At 36.8% G+C, this 24186-nt stretch overlaps 1 protein-coding gene across 6 annotated transcripts in view; it reads left to right on the top strand.

Annotated features, from left to right (window-relative positions):
- Positions 1–24186, top strand: part of LOC136848015 (serine-rich adhesin for platelets-like) — a 402233-nt gene that overhangs the window by 333471 nt on the left and 44576 nt on the right. For 3 of the 6 annotated variants that reach the window (XM_067120042.1, XM_067120046.1, XM_067120044.1), the window contains 4 exons: positions 2681–2858; positions 4387–4524; positions 5182–5376; positions 19047–22367. In XM_067120042.1, coding sequence (XP_066976143.1) covers positions 2681–2858; positions 4387–4524; positions 5182–5376; positions 19047–22367 — 3832 coding nt within the window. Of the gene's footprint in view, positions 1–2680; positions 2859–4317; positions 4525–5181; positions 5377–19046; positions 22368–24186 lie in introns of all 6 variants that reach the window. The other 3 variants (XM_067120041.1, XM_067120045.1, XM_067120043.1) reach the window with 1 other exon arrangement.

Genomic DNA, 24186 nt, shown 5'->3' with positions numbered 1-24186 from the left:
AAATATAGGACAGTAGTGATGTGTTATGGTATTATTTATTGGTAATGACCCTGTACAGCATATTTATACAGGGATAACCTACATAGAAAAAAATGTTTATTTTACAAAATTGCATGTTTTTGGATATGCCCAATATTACTATATCACATATTACTTGCTGCAAAGAATATAGATAAGAGTTACTTTTTATGGTTCGAGGAAGTAGTAGTAGTAGTAGGAGGAGGAGCAGGAGGTGAAGAGGTAGGAGGAAGAAGTGTGCGAGTTGTTGTTGTTGAGACTTAGGAGAGGGCAGTTCAAAAAAAGTCTTTCTGGTTGAGTTATGTGGTTGTGCTGGCCAGTGTCAAATCGTCTTGTTTTACTGTAAGTTTCATCAGTGGTCTATCTTGGCAGCAGTCACAATCGCTTGAGGTGAGTGTTCGATTTGTCTTTTTAACCACAAGCTATTTAGGCATATGGCAGAATGACATCGGCAGCAGGTGTATCTTAAAATGACGAACATATACGTCCATTTGATGGAACCAGCTATGTTGGAGAATGGTTTGAAACACTTGAAATGGGCTAGGCTTAAGGAAATTAAGGAACTACAAGTTGTAATACCTTTATTCTTAGAAGGAAGTGCCTATTCTGTGGACAGTCCAACCACTTAAATCTGGGAACCTTGGGACCAGGCTACTGCCGGACAACAGAAAATCACTGGCGTCTTCATCTTCATTCCCTGCAATGGAGGCTGAAGGAATTTTGGTCTCCAGCAAGGGACCCTACTCAGGTACAGGTCCCTCCATTGACATAGGTAAGAAACGACCTTCTGTGGTGGTTGGCTGACAAAAACCTGACAGTGGGAGTGCCTCTTCATTCGCCCCCTCCAGAGCTGCTCCTGTTCTCTGATGCTTTTTCCGAAGGTTGGGGAGCATGTCTAGAAGATCTGATTTCAGGTGTGTGTAGTCCTCAGGACAGGAAACTTCATATCAATGTGCTAGAGTTGAAAGCAGCCTTCCTAGCACTTCAGGAGTTTCAAGAAAGGGTGATGGGGCACTCTGTTGTTCTGATGTCGGACAATGGTAACTTATGTGAACAAACGGGGGCCTAGTGTCACGCCAACTTCTCTTAATAACAGTCCAGTTACACCAGTGAGATATCAACAACTCATTGGATCTCATGGCCAGGTACATTCCAGGCAAGAGGAATGTAGTGGCCAACTTAAGTCGTCGGGGACAGGTTCTAGTTCTAGGGATGGAGTGGTCTCTGCATCAGGAGGTGGCAGACAGGCTTTTTCGTCTGTGGGGAAGACCAATGATAGACCTCTTTGCAACAAGCTTCAACAGGAAATTAGAGGTCTATTGTTCAATAGTTCCCGATCTCTTCGCCATGGCAGAGGACGCCCTTCAACAACCATGGGATAACCTGGACGTCTACGCATTTCCCCCCTTTTGCCTGATCCATCATATCCTGAACAGAGTGATGGTTTCCCAGAATCTCAGGATGACCCTTGTAGCTCCTTTATGGCCTCAAGCAGAATGGTTTCCAGATCTTCTGACTCTGCTCTCAGTGGTTCTGAGAGAAATACCCCCTTTGCACAATCTTCCTTGTCTACCTCATGTAGAGTGATACCATCAATCGGTAACATCCTTATCTCTTCATGGTTGGAAACTATCCAGTATCTCCTGTGAGCAGAAGGCTTTTCTCGCAGAGCAGCGACACAGATGTCTGGTTATCTCAGAAGATCTTCTTCAACCGTGTATCAGGGGAAATGGGCCATTTACTGTGATTGGTGTCGTTAATGGGGTTTCTCTCCTCTCCTCTCCCCATAGAGAATGCATAATTGTCACAGGAACAGCAGCTAAAATGGTCTTAGAAGACCTCGGGATCTCCATCACAGCCATTTCCATGATTGTGGTAGATTTTTGAATGGAGAATTTAGAGAAACGTAAATCCATTATTCATATAACCACTACCTGGGCTATTACACTTTTTACCATGTCTTAGCCATAACAAAACCTAGTGTTTTGGTTGATGGTTATTTTGCCACATAGAATCTGCCATTAGTAACAAAACAGTATTATAGTTTTGTTGCCAGGTCACCAAGGTTTCTCAAATGCATAACAGAGAACAAATTCTGAACAAGGCCATGATGTGGCTTGAGGGTTATGCTGGCAAAACCATGATCTAGATATTTTGGCACATAGGGGGATTAACCTTATTACTATCAAATTTGTAATCGTTATTTTCTTGTTATATTTTGACCCAATAAACACCTAAATATTGTAGTGTATTTCTACCTATTCCAGTTCAAGGAGGGAGTAATCCTAAGTGTATATTCATTTTGAAGCCCATTAAAGACCCTACAGATTCTTGGCAAAACTTCTGTTGATAAGAGTTTTAGATCAGAGATGTTAAGTGCAAGATTTGGTCATAAAAGAAAAACCTCATATAATATATCCCATTTTTTAAATTTTAATGTCATATTGATATTGCCTCCTTTAGTTTGTATCCTGTGACTAGATGGTTGAAATTTACATGCTTGGTCCAAGGTGTAAGTGCCATGATGAGTCTATACAAATCTGTTGGAGTAAATTGTTCTCAGCTATTGTTAATCCATCCATCCAGTTACCGGATAATTATGAAGTAATGAAGAGAAAGGATATCTCTTATTGCTCTCAACAATTTGCATTATTTTCCACAGACTTGAAAATCAGGTTCATGTTTTAATGGCAGAAAGAGAAGAGGTAGAACTCAAGCTGAAGAGTGAACAGGAAGCACAGGAAATTGCTTATGCAAACAAGCTAATGCAGTACCAGGCAACAATAGCAGCCCTTGACCAGTGTGCAACACCTGTAGTTGATGATCCACCCGTCCAACAGGTAAGTTTATTTCAGTTTGGGAATTTTTTTTTTTGGTCTTCATCTCATTTCCGCTGAGTGGTATGGTAAAACATTCCTTTCAGTATTCAAACCAGTAGTTAGATACTTTCATTAGAATAGAAAGGCCAGTTGCAGACTTAGTTGATTTGATTTGTTGAATAGTTTCCCTGTAGTATACAAACTGTAATTTCTAAATAATTTGCTAACAAGCTGTTTTATCAGTATCATAGTATATCATAATGCATCCTTATACTGTATCATTTTGCTAAATGTGGCTTTGTGTTTATGATTTGAATTCTTATAGTCCAAGATACTGTATCATTTTTGGTAATGAAAATCCTGATTTAATGTAATGAGGCTGCTGAACCCTTTATCTGGCAAGCAAAAAGAATTCTACTTGAACTCTTTATTAATAAAATCATTATAGCAGGTGAAAAGAACAATGTTATGGTTTTGATGTTTGGGAATTTTTATTTTTGTAAATTTGCAGTAACATTTTAAATAGTTTTTTGTCCCTCAGTTCTAAGGTTTATTGCTTGTAGAGGTTCAGTAGCTTTATAATTAATTAGATAAATGTTTACATTAATCAGGGATCTTGATTGGTTGCGGAAGCTTATAACTAGTACTGATATGAAACAAGTCTTTTTTTATAATGCTAAAAATTTCCAGTATTTTATATTGCGTAATAGCTTATGTAGAACCTATGTTAGTATACTCATCATAAGCATAAGAAACGCTTGCAGGAAAGGGGAAAGGAAAGATTGTAGACACTGAGCTTTCATCTGTATTTCAAGACCTGATCAGTTCTTGAAATACAGACAGCAGCTCAGTGTCTATGTGATCTTTCCTTTCACTTTTCCTACGAGTGTTTCTTATGTTTATGTGCCACGGGACCATTGTGGTATTGGATGGACTCATTATAAAGATTATACTAACATTTTCATTGTAATTGTTTATTTTTTCTGTAGGCTCATGACAGTTCTGTTGGGTTTTGTGGTGAAAGTTCTGTCATCTTTCCTCTTCAGATGAACTCTCCTCTGTTGTATGGTAGCTGTAGTTGTAGTATTATAGTATTAGCCATTATTTTTCTGCTTCTTAGACTACAGACTTTTCTAATTAATTCCTGTATTCACTGTTGCCTCTGTAATCTGTGAGTAGCAGTTATTCATGAACTATGATTAATGATGTTGATGTGATAATGTATTTAACAGTGAAATAATGTTTTGTTATATATTGCATGATCCTGATTTTTATTAGAATAGCAACAGTGGTGTATTTCACTATGTAGGCTGTGGTGTCCACAGAAAGTTGTTTTGCAGCTTCTGTAGGATATTATTATAAACATTGACCAATCTTGTTTGGCATGATAGACACCCTTTGTCCATAAACAAGACTCATAGGTATAGGGAATATGTTGGTTATTAATAGAGTCAAGTCACATTCCTTATTTTATGTGCAGGTATTGGCAGAGGAGAGCCAATCCAAAGCGAAGGAGAACCTTATCAATCCATCTAATGAATTTATACAGAAACTTATGGATCGCTGTAGGACCTTGGAACAAGTCAATGCCCGTCTGCAGGTAGAAGCTCGAGCTCAACAGCAACAGTACGAAATATGCTTGGATCGTGTTGCCACCCAAGTTGTTCAAGCCTTACTCTCACAAAAGGTAATTGTCATATGTTTAAATTGACAGAAGGTTCATCATTCACCTATTTTTGTCTGTTTTTCCAGTCCTTGTAATTAAGTATGCTCAGCTTCACAATACCAAACTATTTAGGCTATTTGAAACTCATTGCCCTTATCATATATTATTTTATTCTACAGTGACACTTTGTCTGTCCATCTATGACATATTTTGTGCTGATGGAACTTTTTTGTGCTTGTTGTAACTTTATAAGAGATGAATATTAACCCTTTCGCTTATTGATGTCGGATATAAAAGTCATCCAAATTTAAGTCCTTCACGCACTTTTGACTTATGCAAATATAAAAAAAAAAAGATTGCACAAACCAACAGACAGGATGAGGATAATTTTCAACAAGTGTTCCTGATATTTTTTATACGCGTAACATGTGTATTTTTTTTAGGTTCTTATTGTGAAATCTTTGCTCATGGGGTTGGTGTTTGCAGTCCCGTAGGTAGCTAACATTAGATGTAATCTATTTTGACTACATTATACATTATTTATTTAAGGTTCTTATTGTGAAATCTTTGCTCATGGGGTTGGTGTTTGCAGTCCTGTAGGTAGCTAACATTAGATGTAATCTATTTTGACTACATTATACATTATTTATTTATTTATTTTTTTTTTGTATCTAACAGAGTCATCAGGAGCAGTGCATAAAACTTGCTCATCAAGTGCAAGACCTTAGAAGACAAAATGCAGCACTGTCATCTTTGGTTGGGTATTCTGGGGTACCTCAAACTCTACCATGTTCTCATCGCCATCGTTGTCCTTTGCCATCAAGTCCTCCAAGTTTCCTTAGCTTGCCATCATCTTTAACAAAGAACAAACAGGTAAATATTTCTGACTGGTTGTTTAGATAGGTTTTTGGCACGTGCCATTTAAGTTTTAAGCTATCGCTCATCTACAGGGAAGATGCTCTTAGATTTTATTCAGGTTATTGAAGTTTATACTGAATTTATTAACGGCAAAGATCATCATCATCAATACTGTTTTTACATTATGTATTCCTTTGTGAGGTAGATTTGTATGAGTTCTTGCCGTTATGTCTTGTGCTGTTACGTATCTGTGCCATTTTTCCACAATTTTTAGGGCCTTTATACTGGTTGTTATCCAGCTTCGTCTTTATTTAGCACTGCTGTAAATAGTTCCTCCTCTCCCTAAAGAATCACTTACTCTACCATCTCAGTCTTTGTGAGATCAGCCTGTTTTCCAGGGTTTGAATACCTCATATCTTAGCAACTGTCTGAGTTTTATATATCAAAAATACTTTCTACCTCTGACTCTCAGTACTTTATTGTTGTATCCACACTTCTTCAGAATCTGCTCTATTTTCTTTGTAACTATCTAAATACCTTTCAGAGTGAAGGACAGGCTTTACAGTATACATTCATCTTAAATTTCTGCTTTCTTTAATAAAGAGATATTTTTATTAATAAGAAGTGCAACACACTTTCCACTTCATTTAGGTTGCTTCTTTTCTTTTTGTCACTATTGTCACTATACTGTCTTCACAGTTCATTATGCTGTCAACATAATGCTGTAACTCCTTCTAGGTCTGCCCTGTCTCCAAAACCTGATCCTCTTCCTCCCTTTGTATATAATTGCTCTTATACATTTTAGAGGGCATCAAGAATTCCTTAATCCATTTATATTTTGTAGCCTCAAGCATCTCCAGTGACACCCTGCTTTAACAACTGATACACTGTATCTTATTTACCTCACCCACAGCTCCTTACTACACTTTATCCTTTGCTTCCTTTCAAGGTCACCATAACCCAGGGTTTGCATGAATTGCTTTTCAGTCTTCTATTAATTCCACTTGTAATTACATCTTTGAAGCAGTTGTAAGCCTATTTTAACCCAGCTGTTTTTTATGAAATAGTTTACAGAGGCCACTGGGTCACATTTCCACACTTAAGGAAGGCTTGCCTGAAAATTGTATGAATTCAGAAAAGGTTAAAATAAAAATTCGAGCTGCTGAAGTTAAAGAAGTTGGACAGGTATATCACAAACACTTTGAAAATATAGTTGTACATCTACAGCCAATAGTCTTTATTGTTCACCAAATGAATTGCAAAAGCTGAAGCAAAGGAAAGCTGGAGAAAGCGTGTGATCTATTCTATGCTGATGACCTATACTTAACAGAAATGATGATACTGTTAATTGCTGTCTTGCACCAGTTCCACAGTTACTGTGGTCAGCAGTGAAGACTGTTAGTTGAGGCTGTACTAGATCTAGTAATCAAATGTTGAGTGAGTCTTCTGGCATCCACTTCCTTTGTAATTGCCATTTAATTGCTTATGTTGGTACTCTGTTAGTTGCTATCTCAAGATCAAGACATATTTGATGTAGCTTTTTCCTCTTTTGCAGCTATTTCTGATATTTTTCTTGTAAAGTTGCCTTCTTTGTTGATTATCTTGGGGCAAAGGTGAAGGGTCAGTTGTTGATGTAAAAGTTATTCTCATCTTTTGTCCAACACTTTTTTTTACATGCAGTAGATTCATTGCATATTTCTTTGTACTTAGTTTATTGTGGTTATGTCATGTTCTGGTCTCATGCTTTTTAGTTTTATCACTTTTATCATGTTTTTATATTATGTTCTAGTCACCTCTTCAGTGACTGATTCTCCAGCTATTCTTAGCAAATTGCCTGTTATTACCGATGGCTGTCATTCTCCTTTGGTAATATTCGTGGACGAATATTACTTTTTTCAAAATGGCTGACCTTCTTCGGGTGTCTGTCTTATCCAATATCCAGATTAATGGGGTCCGGTTTAACAAGAGTCGACTGTATTTACGTCTTTTTTTATTTTATATTTGTTATATTATATACTTTGCTGTTCTAAAAATGTTTCTTCCTTCCCTGTGTTGAAATTTTGGTGGCATTGCTCCAGATCCCTTTTTCCACATAACATGTATCTGCATCCATCTTCATCTTGTGTCCCCCTTCCCCTGGAAATTGGGGAGAGGGGGGAGTATCCTGTAGCATCCCCCTTAGCTCAGCTTCAGTGCTTTCTTCCTTTTACACTTTTTGTCCAGTCACTTGGGTTTCTTCCTACTTGCTGTCCAACTTCTTCAACTTCATATTGCTCTAATTTTCACATTGCTGTCCAACTTCTTCAACTTCATATTGCTCTAATTTTCACATTTCTTTCAAGAGCAAATTCAGTGAGTGGGCCATATGAGTCTAGAAGTGTGATTCAGTTGCCTTATGAAATTGCTTTGTAATATAATATTAATAATAAAACTCTTCTTCCATGCCAGTTCTCTGCCAGAACCTAAAGGTGGTTCTTTAATATTAGTTGCCCTTGTACATGTTGATTCTACTTTCATGTAACTTTTAAATATATATTCCTAGATTATACACCATAGATTGTTTCTGCAGAATTTAGTATGGCTTCTCTCTTAGTGTCTACCTTTCACTTTTTGCATATGAATACAAACACTTTTTCTTGATATTGAATGAATTTTTATTTCTCATATTTGGCTGAATTTCTCTCAACTTTTGAAAGAACAAAAACATGGAAACAAAAGAAAAGCCATGCCAAAAGAAATTGAATTGTCAATGAATATTGAATAAAAAGTAGAAAGTGGCAATTATCAAAAGAAGGCAAGAATCAAAATAAGTAAAGGTAATTGAAAAGGACACACATAATTGTAGAGGCATAGATGAAGAGAAGGCAGATTGGTAAGGGCAAAGAAATTATATCTCATTTCACCTTATTGTGTAGCCAAGGTTAGACATTTTGGGTATAGAAAAGTATAGTTTTCTAAGTAAATTCTGAATTTGTTATTATTCAGTGGGACCTTTCACTCAGGTTTTTTTTATTGCAAAATCACCTTTTTTTATTATCTTAAAAGATTGCATATAAATTGGGATGAAATGATGACTTAACCCTTACTGGGCGGGCATGATCATTGAGGCATAATAATAGCTACAGATGTTCGATCCAGTTAGCCTCAGGTGAGAATCAGTATTTTGCACCATACACTTGAACAAATTTTGCGGGAGTCATGTTCAAATCACTTCAGGGCCATAAATGACTTATGGCAACTCTTACAGCAACACTAGTACCTCAGTACAAGACAGAGGGAGATCAGTCTGACACGAGATTTCATTGAGGAATGTAAATATGCCCAGGGATTGCTGTTGGTTTTAGTTCTTATATTTTACTGTAGTATGTCAGCTATAATGGTAATTTTGTAAACTAAAGAACAAAGAAATATTAGAAAAACATGTATAGCTTGCAAAAAGGTACTGCAGTTCCCCACCTCAGTACATCTTGTAAATATTTTACTATAAATTTACAGTACTCAGAAATTGTTGCTGATTTTATTTCTTATCTGTTATGATACTGTGTGAGCTGTAGTTGTAATATTAGGAAAAAAAATTATAAAAAAAAATACATTTTGCTGTAGGAAAAACCTATTTTTTTAATGATTTTTTTATTTTCTAATATTACAAGGAGTCCTCAAGGAGTTATCCTTCCACGGTCTACCAGAGCTCCATGGTGACCAAACTAATGTCAAAGAATTCCCTTATAGCTGGTCTCGTGGCCAGGTATTGTGTCCTAGTGATAAAAACTGTAAACTTGATGGAGTATGTAATAGACTCAAAGATAAGGAGGCACTTTCCCAAATCTTTACAGCGAGGCTGTATACCCAGGTTCTTCCATCGTCAAAACCTGCTTAGAAGAAGAAGTGATTAATGCACATGTGCAGTCTGCCATATTGTCAACAACAGACCCGCACAAAGACCAAGATCCATTACTTTCTGTTGGTCAATGCAGGATGATCCCTTGCCCAAATCCCATGCTTTTCTGTCAAAGAAGTGGGAGGGTTTTGAGGGCTCAACAGCAACTACCAAAAATAGGGATTTCCTACGTCAAAACCTGTGGTTTGACAGTGTAGTCATTTGTTTCATCCTCAAGGAGCTTTACAAAGAAATTGACAGGTGACAAAAAGGATTATGCTCTCAATTTTTAATCCCAACACCTCAAAGAAAAAACATTTTTGGTCCGAGGCCAAGCCACAGATTTCAAGCCCCATTCTTTATTCCAAATAATCTTCAGGTTTTGCTACCAAGGAACCAGAAACTATACACGAATACATGAACTCATGTTTTAGGATGTAGTTCTACAATGGCTTACATAGGCATGCTGAGTTTGGTTGCAGTACTGTTGCCCTTCTCCCAGCGATGGTTAGCACACACAGTAAAATAGCTCCTAGCCTGAGAAGAACCCTGAAAGGGTTCAGAGGTCTGGTTAAACAAATAATTTATAACTAACTGTCAATAAGACCCCTGGTTTTCTGCTTTAGCGCCCAGGGTTTAGGACTAACCATGCCACCTACTGATACACAGTGTAGTCAAATTTGTTCAAGCTTGTGGCAGTAATGTTTATTTAAAACATATTATCTCTGATGACCACCCTGTACATTTGGAGACTTCTTCGAAAGAGACATTTCTGAAGAAGGACAACGACGTACTTACTTTCCTAATATCATGTGACCTAGGAAGGAGTGTGGATTTGCCTTTTTAATGAGAGACACTACAATCATTCTCAACCCTTGTAGGGAGAGTGGTTTGTTTGTGGTAGGGTGTAGGGGAACTGGACCTTCTGGGATGTTTGCCATGACTTCCAGGTAAACCGTAAGTGCTTGAACCGGGCATGTCTTGTCTGCTAAATTGAGTTTTCTTATAAAAATAGGGGATTTCCTTCTTAAAGGATTCTCATTCTTGGCTAGGAATGATGGACCAGGGGACAATAATAGTTGATAGTCAGCTGTCTGTGCGATGTATCTTCCCCATCTAAGAGAACCCAGTTCACTAACCCAAGCTCCTGAAGCCAACACAATCAAGAAGATCGCCTTTTGCAGCTTGTGAGGTTTGGTTGTATTGGGTCCGCAGAATTGAGGGGTTGATAGAAGTCTAAGCACCTTGTTCAGGGACCAATAATTCAGAGCCTTTCGGGAACAGGTCTTTGTAGTGCAAAAGTGACAATTTCTGTATTAGAGTCAATCCCGAATCCATAAAGCAAGGGTTCCGTTAGTGCTGACTTGTATGCCGTAATTGTTGTAACAGCAAGGCATTTGTCTTCAAAAAGGTATACAGTAAACCCCCCGTATTCGTGGGGGATGCGTACCACACCCTCCAGCGAATAGCTAAAATCCTCAAATACTTGAAACCCCTTAAAAAACACTTAGAACTGCCTATTTTGATAGTTCAAACAAAAAAACCCTCAAAAAATACTTATACCCGAGTATTTTAATTTTATCACAAAAAGTACATTTAGTCATGAAAATGATATGAAAATACAGTAATTATCTTTGAATCCATTACAGTAATTATCTTTGAATCCATTACATACTCCATCAAGTGTTACAGTGTTTATCACTAGGGCACAATTCCCGGCCGTGAGACCAGCTATAAAAGAATTCTTTGACATTAGTTTGGTCACCATGGAGGAGCTCTGGTAGACCATGGAAGGGTAACTCCTTGAGGACGAAACAAGCGACTACGCTATAAAAAAACATGTATAACTTGGTAAAATTAGCATATTTTTACATGTCTTGGAAAAGAGGCCCTGCACAGGGTTGGAAATATTCTCTTTCAATTTCCCTTGGAATGTACAAAATTTTTTTGAATTTTTTTCTTATACAATATGCATTTGCATACCTTCCTTTTTCCATTGATGTGTTTTTTTTTAACTGGCCAACATTAAAGTTTGCCCGGTCTAGGGGTGTTCTTAATATACATTTTAGCCCGGCCTGTAAGGGTTATTCTGTAATAATGTTAAATTAAATTGTTGCAAAATTTTTATGTACTATTAGGTTCTGTTGTTGATATGAAAAATTGAAGGTGGAGAGATTTTGAAATCAGTTTTAATTTTGTGATAATAAAGTAATCCATAGAAATTTTAGGGGAACACTACTACTGTACAATACCTTACAATATCATGACAATGAAAGAGTGTGTAGTAAGCTTTGTATTCTGTATTTGTATTCGTAGATTTGTATGTTTTATTCTGTTATCATTCTTGATGACATTACTATTCTGTATATTAATACCGCCTAACTAAATTGTATATAAAATTCATGTAGTAAGTCAGCTATCTGTTCCTTTTTCTTAAACTGAAACCTCTTAAATATCTATCCTTAACCTGCCCTTTCCAATTTTCCTGTATATCCTTCACCTGTAACTTCTGCTTGGACAACAGGCTTTAAAGCAGCTCTTGCGGAGTAGGAAAGGGAGGAGTGGACGCAAAAGGGTTAGTCTTATTGCTCTCATTTTGATTTTCATTGATGCTAAATGAAAACATTTGTCACTTTTGCCTCATTAGTCAATTGTTGTGCAGAATTTTCAGATTTATCTTATTGGTGTGCATTGAATTTTCTCTGAGAACGGTTCTTATTCAATTTTTTGGTTAAACTGCCTACAGTGTAAGTACTTAAATTAAGGTTATTGTATTGGTACCATTGCAATATTTTTATTTTATTCTGCATGTCAAGAGGATGTTTATATTGTATGTAATACAGGACTAAATAGACTGAAATGCTAAGGTGAGGAAGTTTGAAACAATAATACTGAGTTGATATCCTTAGCAACTGCTGGTTTCACCACAAACCCATCACTTATCATGTAGCCCCGTTTGTTTGTCCTGTGAAATCTTTGGTGCATCAGTCTTCTGTCAGAAGAAGGAATCTCCACAGCAGCCAGGTATTTTGCTCATGCACTTGTGGATTCCCGGGTACCCAGATGGTTAACTGCCTTGTTTCTAGTATGTCTGCTGACATCTTAAGTTTTTTATGTAATAAAAGTTTACAATCCTTTATCCAAAATTCTTAAAACAGAAACTTTTTTTTGTGGAGGGTAGAGCATCATCATAAGGTATTAAGATAAATGAAATGTAATTACGTTTATAGCCCTACCTGGTGTGAGAGTTCATGTGTTTCTTATGTATTCTCTCATATGTGATTTTCTGAAACCTAATTTTTAGCCTGAGAGAGAGAGAGAGAGAGAGAGAGAGAGAGAGAGAGAGAGAGAGAGAGAGAGAGAGAGAGAGAGAGAGAGAGAGAGAGAGAGAGAGAGAGAGAGAGATCCATTTGTAAAAGTCAAATAATAGAGTTGTATTGAAAATAATGATAATTTTAACAAAGTTATTGTGTTACTGTATGCAGTTATCTTTTACATAATATTGTCATATCTTATTATTGTAGGGGCTTTTTTAGTACACAATTGGGGCAGTATGATAGGAACAGTTTTGGAGGTTATTAAATGAAACTCTGACTTTCCTTAACCTAATTTATTTCCTTAACATTACAGTGGCCTGAAGACCTTCAAACAGAAGCTTATCCTAACTTAGCCAATCTAACTTAGCCTAACTTAATATTATAGTTCATCAGAACGTATCCTGTATTCCACCTTAATACTACAGAAACCCGCAAAATACTTCAACTGCATACGGTACCAACCAAACAGTGTACAATATATGCAAAAGATTAAATTGGTAGTCTGGTGCAAAAATAATGACACATTTCTACAACAATTTGTCCTTTTCCATGAAGTGACTCTTCATTTCACTATAACAAAAACATATTGGGCTCAAAACTACAAAAAAACTCAATAATTCATTTAAACTGCAAAATTACATAAATGCACTAGCTTCATGAAAAGAAGCACATGACCACTGCAAACAGAGCCCAAATTACAGTAGGTGGTTCATAATCAAATCAACCGCAATTAATTTGGAACAAGTAGATTATGTCCATCTAACTTTCCTGTATCCTGGGAAGTTCTCGAAAGCATCCTAACTTCTCAAGTCGCTTACACACTGGGTTGAAGGGGAGCAAGCCACACTACTCAGACACATTCAGCAAACCAAGTAAAAAAAAAAAAAATAACAGACTTACCTAGTGTACTCCTTCCTGACATACAAAACAAAACAAAAAAAAAAGTAAAAATAATGATTAATTAAACAATCATATACCAACAACACATTCATACAATCATACACCAACAACACATTCATAAACAACATATACACACACAAACTTAATAAGGAAACAAAAAATTCAAACAAAAATAAAAACATCATAACAAACAAAACGGAACAATTAATTCATACAAACGTCTTTCATCATACAAACCCAAACTTAGCCTACCACATTATACTTTATGAACATAGAGATCATGTAACATTTGCATTTTGGCAATGTTTATATTCTGAAAGTCATCAACTGACTGGATTTTACCATCATCATCACTGCCAGTAGTTGCTAAATGAAACTTAATTCAGAGGTTCATTTTTTTTTTTGTAAATTATCATAGCTGGGTTGAAAAAATGCTATACTGATTTTATTTACAAATGCATTAAATTAAATGAGGTCTAGGTGCGATTTTCCCAGTTTCAGATGTTGCTTTTGCCTTTCCAAAGTGTTTTGTGGCCTGCACATTATTCGTTTCTTTAGCCACAGTTACACAATTAAATTATTGGTATACTGTATTTTTTTAACACCTTCTCCATTGCATGAAGGATCAGTAAAGATTATTTTATTTTCATTTATATTTTATGTATGGAAATCATTTAAAATTTGCAAATTTTTAACAAGTTGACAACTGTAGCACAACTCTTAACAAATGTGTGTTAGTTATGGTAACTGACATCAGCAAGCAACTGTGTCTGGGTTTGGTTGTGTATGTCCCAGTGTTTTGTGCGTAACAGTAAGTGGTTGTTAATTATTAGAAATAGTAATGAATTCTTAGACAAGCTGCAAGTTTGAAGCATTTAATCTTATGAACTTCTGCTTTTAGCCCTATTAATTAGTTAATAGCTAACTTAGATATAAAATGCATTATCTGTGGAATCTACCAAAACTGAGACAGGTATAGAAAGCCTTGCCTTGTGTAATCTACTGAAAAAGCATCTTGCACTATACAAGATATACGAGATGAAGTCATGGTTTGCGACAAAATTGTAAGATCGAATGATACTAGAACACACACACACACACACACACACAGAGAGAGAGAGAGAGAGAGAGAGAGAGAGAGAGAGAGAGAGAGAGAGAGAGAGAGAGAAAGAGAGAGAGATATTAAATTAGGAGTAAGAAAATTGCCTAGTAAAAAGAAATTATATAATAAAGTTAATAAAAATCCCTTTAGAAAATGATGGAGAGAATGACACATTTAAAAAAAAGAATATATAAATTAATAAAAATTATATAATAATCCATTTTCTTAGTAAAAACAGAAGTTAAAGTTAATAAAAATCCCTTTAGAAAATGATGGAGAGAATGACCAGCTATCCATTTTCTTAGTAAAAAAGAAGTGATATAAATTTAATAAAAATCCCATTAATAAATTATAACAGAAGTGATGTAAAGTTAATAAAAATCCCATTAATAAAATAACTGAGAGAATGACCAGCTATCCATTTTCTTAGTAAAAACAGAAGTGATGTAAAGTTAATAAAAATCACATTAATAAAATGATTGAGAGAATGACCAGCTATCCAAACCTTTCTGTGAGGCTGACTTGAAATGCACCTTACCTTTTTGTATTTATATATAATGTTTGTATAGTATTTAATCTAAATACTGTCAAAATAAAATGAAGAAATGAGTTGGGGAAAATGAATGTTCATAATTTTAATTTCTTGAAAACCTTTACTTGACATGTAGAATCTTAGAGAAGACAAAAAAAAATTTGATAAAATTTCAGATAACTTCCTTACTATCAAAAATTAGAATTATTTGGGATGAATCTTACCTACTGTTAAAAAGTTAGCTTACATCTCGGCTCCGATAGGTGAGTCGGCATTCAAACAAAAATGGGATGGCTGCTCAGATGACTGTCTGGTTTATCTGTTCTCCACCAGGTGTGTTTCGAATGTTTAAGCTCTTGTCAAATTCTCCTTGCCGCCATTGTGTATAGGCGCTTGTTGGTATTTTGTGGCTCTTTGCTGCTATCACAGTACTGTACATTTATTTTTCCTAGGATACCCCTATCGGAATCAAGGCTAATAACGTCAGATTTTGTGGAAGAGGGAAATTTAACCTTTTATTTTGTGGTTTTAGAAATCTAGAATGTCTTTGTCAAAGGTCAAGCCTGGGAAGGCAAAGTTAACATGTTGTTTCGTGGTTTTAGAAAGCCTAGAGGTGTGTCAAAGGTTAAGCCTGGAGGAGGCAAAGTTAACTGTTTATTTGGTGGTTTGAGAAACCTAGAATGTCTTTGTCAAAGGTTAAGCCTGGATCAGGTGAAGATAGCATTTTGTTTTGTAGTTTTAGAAAACCTAGATGTCTTTGTCAAAGGTTAAGCCTAGAAGAGGCAAAGTAAACCTTTTGTTTTTGGTTTAAGAAACCTAGAATGTCTTTGTCAAAGAACATGAGCTCCTCTGTAACGTATTTGATTGGGCTACTGCATGAGAACTAGCTCCATTCCATTTACCTTCATTAAATACAAGCAGTTCCTGGTTATTGGCGATCCAGTTTTTCAGGGCTTGTCTAGCGATGAAAATCTGTGATTTTTGGTTGTAGACACATACCTAACAGAGGTACCGATAACCGAAAATTGCCTATTTTCAGTTATCAGTGATTTTCGCTTATCATCACGCCTTCGGAACAGAACCCCCACCAATAACCAGGGACTACCTGTATTCATAATATGAGAGCTGTCGCTACCTCATTTAGTTTGATGACAAATTGTTGCATGCGGATGGGTTTAATGCAGTGCAATTTGGTGTTGCTATTCAGTACCTTAAGTATGCAGAATCATATTTGAAAGAGTAAAGCCCGTGGTCCACTACTAGTAGTGGGTAAAGTCTTTTCCTGAACCGAGGACAAAGCAAACTTTTAGGCTCTTTGTTTTAAATCCTGGGTTTTAATATTTTTGGAAGTATGAAGGTACATATATTGTATAGGAGCGTACCTTTATTTTTAGTGATGGTCGTTTTATAGGGCTTTTGGACCCAGGCACAGGGGTCTCCTCACCCTGCTTCTGTTTCATTTTAGCTGAATTGAAGCGGTTTCCTCCGCAAAGCTGCTCTTTGAGGCATACGTATGAGAGCCTTGCCCCCTGAATGGAATCAAACTTCTGATGGCAGTAAGATCCAGAAAGGATTCCAGATCAGGTAAGAATGTTTTGGGTTTCATGTTAGAAACCTTTAGCTCAATTGGCTGAGTGGATTTTGTCTAGCTTCACAACCAACCATCCTAAATAATATAAATTTTTGGAATAAAATTTTTTTGGGTACTTACCTACTGTTAAAGTAGATCCCCACCAGCCTCCCCACAACTTAGTGGGCTGTCAAGGAGAATTTTGACGAGATCTTAAACATTCGAAACACACCTGGTGGAGAACAGGTGAACTCAACAGTCATCTGGGCAGCCATTCGATCTTTTGTTTGAATGCCGACTTGCCTATCGGTGTGGAGATGTAAGTTAAACAGTAGGTAAGTATCCAAATGATAAATTTTATTATGAAAATTTATACTTTTTAAAAATAGTTCTAAGCCATTAAGTAAACAAAGAGCATCAAATATTTCTGAATTAGCCCATTTTTTATATGTATATACAGTATGGGTAACTCTTCCTCACTCTCTAATCTTGAAACAAGGGAGGTCTCTCTCTCTCTCTCTCTCTCTCTCTCTCTCTCTCTCTCTCTCTCCCCCCTTTGAGTTATTATTTAATCATATTAATCTTATTATTAATATTTGAAAATTAGTACTTATTATTACAGGTACAGTATTATTATAAATTAATCTTATTAGTCTTGATATTAATATTTGAAAATTATTCAATCATTTATTTTAATCATAAAAATGTATTTAGTCATGAAAATAAATTGAAAATACAGTAACCAGCGAATATTACTCTACGAAAAAAATCTGTGAATTACCAAATTTTCTGTGATTTGCTGAAAAATGTTCTACAGAAAAATCCATGAATAAGTGAAGCCGCAAATACTGAACCATGAATCAGCTGGGATCCTTCTTAGATGATACATGGGGAAGCAAATATGCTCTGATAATCACAATATATCACAGAAACACACAAACAAAAACAGAATGAAAAAAACCAGAATGCAAGGCAAGAAATGAACAGGAAATCCATAAAAAAACCTTCATGCTGGAAGACGGTTCAAGAAATAACTAGTGTCACAGCATATATGAGGGAGAAAGAGGTCAGACTCCACCTACTCTCTCTCCCCATTGGTTAATACACTCATGCCACCAACCTTGTTCTATTTTTAAACTGGATCCAGCTGTGCTTTGAGATTTTCCCCATATGTGAAGACCTCAGGTTTGCAAGTTATGAAAAATTTGTTTTAGAGCTTAATTTTAATTAACATTTTTTGGTAATATGAGCTCCTCTGCATCACTTAATTTGGTATGCCACTGTTAGGTTCCTTTATACGGTCATGTACATGTCGGTTCTTCTGTACCTTTTTGATAGGGTCAGTGATAAGGGCAACACTGGTGACTTGTAGGGTACATCAGAAATCTCTGCATTCTCATCTTTCTTACTAGTTGCTTGTTTCATGAACATCTTGAATAAAATTGCTATCTTTTATGTCCCATGCACAACTTCATACAACCTGTACATTATTGTCCTAATGCATTGCCTCTTCTTACTGGAGTTTGTTTGGTCATGCATGTTTAATTCAACAAAATGAATGTATTTTTGACCTTAAAGATAACACAGGACCCAGTGTCCACCACCTTAGCCACTAGCTACAGTTGTATTGTTTAAGCTGTGTTTTAATCTAAGCACACCAACCATTAACTGGAACAGGCATCTTCGTCTTTATGGTCTGTACTTGGAATCTTACTAATCACTCCTTTTAGTATATAGACAGAATGCTGTCTTAAACACATTTTAAATACAGTATTGTGGCTTCACATGTGTTGAAACTAGTCCAAAATTTCTTGGCCAGCATTTATATTTACAAACAGGCTTATCCTGCAACCTTGTAGGTGAATGCATGTAAGAGAAGAACCATGGAGACTCTGGACTAATGAGTTATTATCCAAGCATTTTTTCCCAAATAGTTTTTCATCACTTGCTAATCACTGACGGTACTCAAGCATAATTGTGCTGCAGTTTTTATTGGGCTACCACCTGTGGCAATTAAAGTGAGAATGTGTGGTTTCTGTGGAAACAAAATACTGTATAAAGCTTTAAAATCCTGCTCTTTTTTTTGTTTCTATTACAGCATTCCCAACGTCTTCTCAGAGTTCAGTAATTGTTAAAGCACTATCTTCATATTGCAAATGTTATATTTTCATTAATGAAAGCACCATTACTAATATAAGTCATTTAATCTTGTGTAGCAAGTGTAGTTTTTCATTGTTTATATTTATAAAGGTGTGGAAAATAAAATTGTTTAGAGAGGATGTTACGAACATGTTTAAAAAACTTATGAAAATAACCAGCAAAAAAAAATTTATAAAGCATCACCTATTTGTTCAATAAGATTGATACTATCGTTTTTTACTTTTTAGCATGGTGATGCATGGCCAGCTGGGGGTTGGGTTGCATCATGGCACATGGAAGAAAGTAGCCAGCGTTCCAGCCTTCAGCTCTTGGGTGAAAATCGTCAAAGGGCTCAGTTGAGTGAGGATGTTAGCTCATCTCAGGATGGACCATCATCAGTTACTACTCAAACAACAACCTGTTGGTATGACATTGTAGCCTCTCTAGGAGGTATATGTCAAACCTCAACTGGTGTTTCAAGGCTTAATGAACCTAGTGTAAATGATGGTTGGAGCTCTTCTCAAAAGTGTAAGAACTCAAGTGAAGATGCAGGAGCATCGTGTGCCTCTCCAACTTGCATTAGTGATTCTCCAACGAGTAAGTTTTCCCCCTTATCATTGGAGTCTGCAACTTCTAGTTCCAACAACTCTCCAGAGCAAAAGAATTGTCAAGTTTTCCAGACAAAGATAGATAACCTAGCCTTTGAAAAATCAAAGATAAGCCATAAGAAGGAATTACTGGATGGTCCAGCAAGTGATAAAAATACCAACGTGATAATGAATAACTTGAGTAAAGAACAAATTAGTGATATATTGAAAGTTAAGGGAGAAATTTTAAGGTCCCTGGCACCCTCTGCTAATATAGATTCTCCAGTTTTTTCTTGCGATGAAAAGAGTAAAGGTATTTTTAATAAAAATCTCGTCAAAGTTGGGATTAATAAGAACAGTATTGGTGATGGTGTTGAAGAAACTAGTGAGGGTGCTACTAGGGATGAAGGCTATTCGACCATGTCAAGTGATGTACAGGCAGAGGTCAAAGACAGCATAACTACAAGTTCTGTTACAACTGTTCAAGAAGAACCATTAACATTAAGCTCAACAACAGAGTGCCAGGAGCAAGAAGTTAGTCATTCTTGTGAAACTCAATTAAGAAAAGTACCATCACAGAGCAAAAATAACACATTACAAGACGCACCAGAAACTGAAACCACTAGACAACCAGTTGAGGAAGATTTGAAATATGAAGGTAATTCTATGGAAGGAAATATAAGTAATGAAAACTTGCACATGGAAGAATCACATGAAATTCATCCTGAGAAAGAGGCATCTAATGAGAGAAAAGTGTCCCTAGCTGCAAACACTGAATACTGTGATGGCCTCCGTGTTATATATGATGAAGAAGATAATAACTCAGATGTCTTTTTTATACCTATTCAGGAACCAGAAAATGAAAGTCTTTATAGACACAGTTATCACGTATCTTCAAGTGCTGACTCCCAGAGACCTGCACGGTGTTACTCAGACTCTCAACTTTATGTGGGAACTTCTCGCACCCCAAAATTTGTTCGTAGTTTAGATCGTCATGTTTCTCAGAAAGATCTTGCAGAAAGAACAGCATCCACAGAAGAAGTTTTACAAGAAGCCCGCAACACAAGGAGTCTCAAACGAACATCGGGCCAAGCTAGCTTAAAAAGAAGAAGAAATAAAGTCCTTCCAAAAGAGGATTGTACAACATCAGGCAGTAGTGAGGAATTATGGCCACTGCAAGATCAACATAGAAAATACCTATCTCCCTCATATAGCCATGCAGAATTAGAAGACTGGTCCTTAGATCTTTCATCTGAATACCTTAGTGGCCCTTGTGGAGAAGGGGAGGGGAGTGAGAGTGTGGGAACCACAGGTGCCCATCAAGGTTCTTTGCCGTCCATTCAGGAGGCCACCCCAGATTTAGAAGAGGACAACAATGAGTTCCTTTGGAATGGTGCTACATATTTTAAAGCAGATGTAGATTTAAACTGGTCTAGTAAAAAAGAATTAACCAAAAGCTGGCAGTTGGATCACTCTAAAGAAAATCAAACTGTGATGTCTCCTAGATCTGGCTGTTCTGATCAGCCAGCTGTTTGGTCAAGCAGTGAGCAACTCTCATGTTGCTCTGAAGGTGTATCTAAATGTAGTTCTGATTTTGAAAACTTTTGTGAACAGATCTGTAACCTTCCAGAGTTAAAGAGAGTTTCATTTTGTAGTAGTGAGGCAGGTGGTCAAGAGGCATCTAAAGCTGCTACACCAGAGACTTCAAGTGTAGAAGGTCATGAAGATGAACTTGTTGATGAGTTGAATATAGATACTGTTTTTACTAGAGACTTTTATCGACTTGTTAAATTTGAAAGTAGTAAAAGCCTGGCTGCATCTAGCAAGAGCCTTGCAACAACAGACGGCATGTTAACTATTGAGAAGTTGCAAGATTTAGAGAGTGGAGGAAATCGCAAAGAGGCACTTGCCTCTATGCTGGGTTTCATAGCAGAACAGCAAAGGTACTGCCAAGAAAGAGAGGCTCAAGATGAAAAGGATACTAGTCACTGTAAAGATGTTATGAGATTAGCAAGTGCTCTTGACAGTTCTGGCTCTACACTGACAGCCTCTATGATATTCCGTGGAACTTTTCCGAAGATGGCCTTACGAGAAAGGTGTGCTGAGAAAGCAAAACATTTTGATCACTTCTCAATGAAAACTTTACCGCCGCCTTTACTAAAACAAAACTCAGCTGAGTCAGCATTGGCCAAAGTAGGCCCATCTGTTCCTGCCAAACTAAGTAATTCTTATTTCAAGACAGATCCATTAGTGGATGATTTGTGTAATAGTTATGCCTCTGCCAAATATCCTTCTACAGTTGTACATCCTTGTGCTTCATATTTTCCATCCAGTTCCCTTCCAGTTTCACCAGCCACTGCCCTCCCTGAACCCTTTGTGCCTTCCCGGTCAAGTAGCTTGGCCTATCCTCAGGTAATTCCAACATGTGGGTCAGAAGTTGCACCGACTCACATCCCATCAGGACCCCTCCGGAGTGCCTCACACCATCCTGGTACAAATTCCATTGTAGAGGAGGAGCTTTGTCAGCCCCAACAAGATGCTTATCCACGTCTGCCACCAGTACCTGAACACCATTATTCCACAGTTTCATCCTTTTCACCTGACCCTAGCCCACCAGTACCCCGTCGCTCATCCAGCATGGCTTTCCCTTGTAACATTCTTCCTGTTCCAGAGCACAAAGTGTCATTAACCGAATCTCCACCAGTACCAAAGCGCATAACGAGTCGAGCTCTTCCTAAACCCCCTATGCCCATTACGGAGCCCCCTGATGTCAAACGTCCTAGAAGTTTCATCAGAGATGGTACTCCCAAACGCTTTAGTCTTCAAGAGTTGCAGCATATGGCAAGAGTTGAAGAAGAAGAAAAGCGAAATCAATATGGCACTGTTAGTTCTGCACCAGAAGCTGTCAGTCCAGGTGATGCTGCAGGTCTTGGAACTAGCTGGGTTAGAGTTCAGCCACATATTGATCTTCAAGATCCTCAGGTATGCTGTCTGTATGCAATTTTTAATCTATACAGTAGTGTGTTTTGCTAATGCAAAACACACTACAGTATTTTTCATATAAGTAACTTACCAAGTAATTACATGTCTATAATTTCCACTTGCTTGGCAGCTTAAATTTTAAAAATTGCAGTTGTGCTTCAATAGTTTAGTGTAGATGACAAGCCCTGCCCACCAACGGGAGTACTAGAAACAACTTAGCAGAAAACCACATTCTGTTTCTGCAGGCTCTCGGTAACATTGGGGGATTGCTGCAGCTTTTGTTTACTGATTTTCAGTCATATGGCTGGATTTTGGTGAAATATTATGGCTTTTTTGAGTAGCCTTCAAGCTTTAACCCTTAAGGGTTGGGCTAAATAAATATTAAACACACCCCCAGACCAGGCAAACTTTAAGGTTGGCCAATTTAAGAAAAAAAAAAAAACATCAATGGAAAGATTTTAAAGGCTTTGAACAATCTGCTAGCTTTCAACAGAACTTCTTACCTAGTGGCTCCGAACTAGCTGAACAGTCATTGGTTCCTTTCGCTTCAACAACTAGCAAGAGAGTAGATTCCACTACTGTCCACCATTCTATCCCAGACAGGAGGAGGGAAAGTCATCTGCACATCCACTTTTCTGAGCCATGACCTTCACATGTGGATATGTTAAATCTAGTTTACCATGAAGATCATTTGCCTAACTTGCTAGGTACCAAATGCAGAAACTAAGGACTTCATCTATCCAGCATACCAATCCGTGTGGAAAATTTGGTTGGATTACCTTCACACTCAGAGCCCAGTTGAAATCTGTTGAAACAGTTTTATGTTTTATATATCTTTAGAAGTCAAATGCCTTGCTATTACAACAGTCATGGCATACAAGTCAGTATTGTCAAAAACCTTGCTTTCTGGTTCTGGAATTGATTCTTATATAGAAATTGTTAATTCCCTTCTCCAGTTTTTTTCAGTGCAAAAGCCAGCTCTTGCAAGGCTTCCTATTACCTGGCCCCTGCATAAGGATCGTAGATACCTGTCATCCCCCAAGTTCAGTGGTCCCAATACAACTACAGTAAAACTCGTATGGTCCAAAATGCAGTCTTCTTGACAGCAAACTGTCAATAAAATGTATTTATTTTTCAGTGCATGTTAAATATTAAGGTACTATATACAGTACTTATTTTCCCAGTGTTTCCCCATGTACTGTAAAAAGAAAACAGGACTGCTTCAACACTGTATGAGGGACAATGGATGTACTTGAAAATAGAGGTAACTTGAATAGTTTTCACACTTAACTGTAAGCCATATATTTTTAAGGGTAATGTTTTAAAATGACCTTGAAATGATGTTAAAGTGTTTTAGATAAAAGTTCAAGGTATATTCTGTGTAGGATGATAGTTTAAGGTATGAGAGAAAATGGATGTACTTGAAAAGAGGGGGAGGTTAACTTGAATAGTATTCACACTTAACTGTAAGCCATAATAAGGATATATGTAACCTGACTATGAAATGATATTAAGTGTTTTAGATGATAGTTTAAAGTATACATTTGTTGTTGTACTATTAAAATAAGTAGTTATAAATGTTTTTAGAGGGGGGTCTGGTTTTTTAACTATTTAAATAGCCAGTTATAGCATTTTTAGAAGGGGATGTCAAGTATTTGCAGATTTGAGCTATTTGCAGGTGTTTGTGGTCCCTATCTCCCGCAAATACCGGGGGTTGACTGTATACCTTACACTATCAATCCTATAAATGCATATAACTGCGTATTTTAATAGTTCAATCACCAAATATACCTTAAACATTATCTTAAAACACTTTACA

The sequence above is a fragment of the Macrobrachium rosenbergii genome, chromosome 18 (genome assembly GCF_040412425.1).
Source record: "Macrobrachium rosenbergii isolate ZJJX-2024 chromosome 18, ASM4041242v1, whole genome shotgun sequence".
NCBI lineage: Eukaryota > Metazoa > Arthropoda > Malacostraca > Decapoda > Palaemonidae > Macrobrachium > Macrobrachium rosenbergii.
Note: the sequence above shows the minus strand (reverse complement) of the source record. Positions and strands in the feature narration are given on the sequence as shown.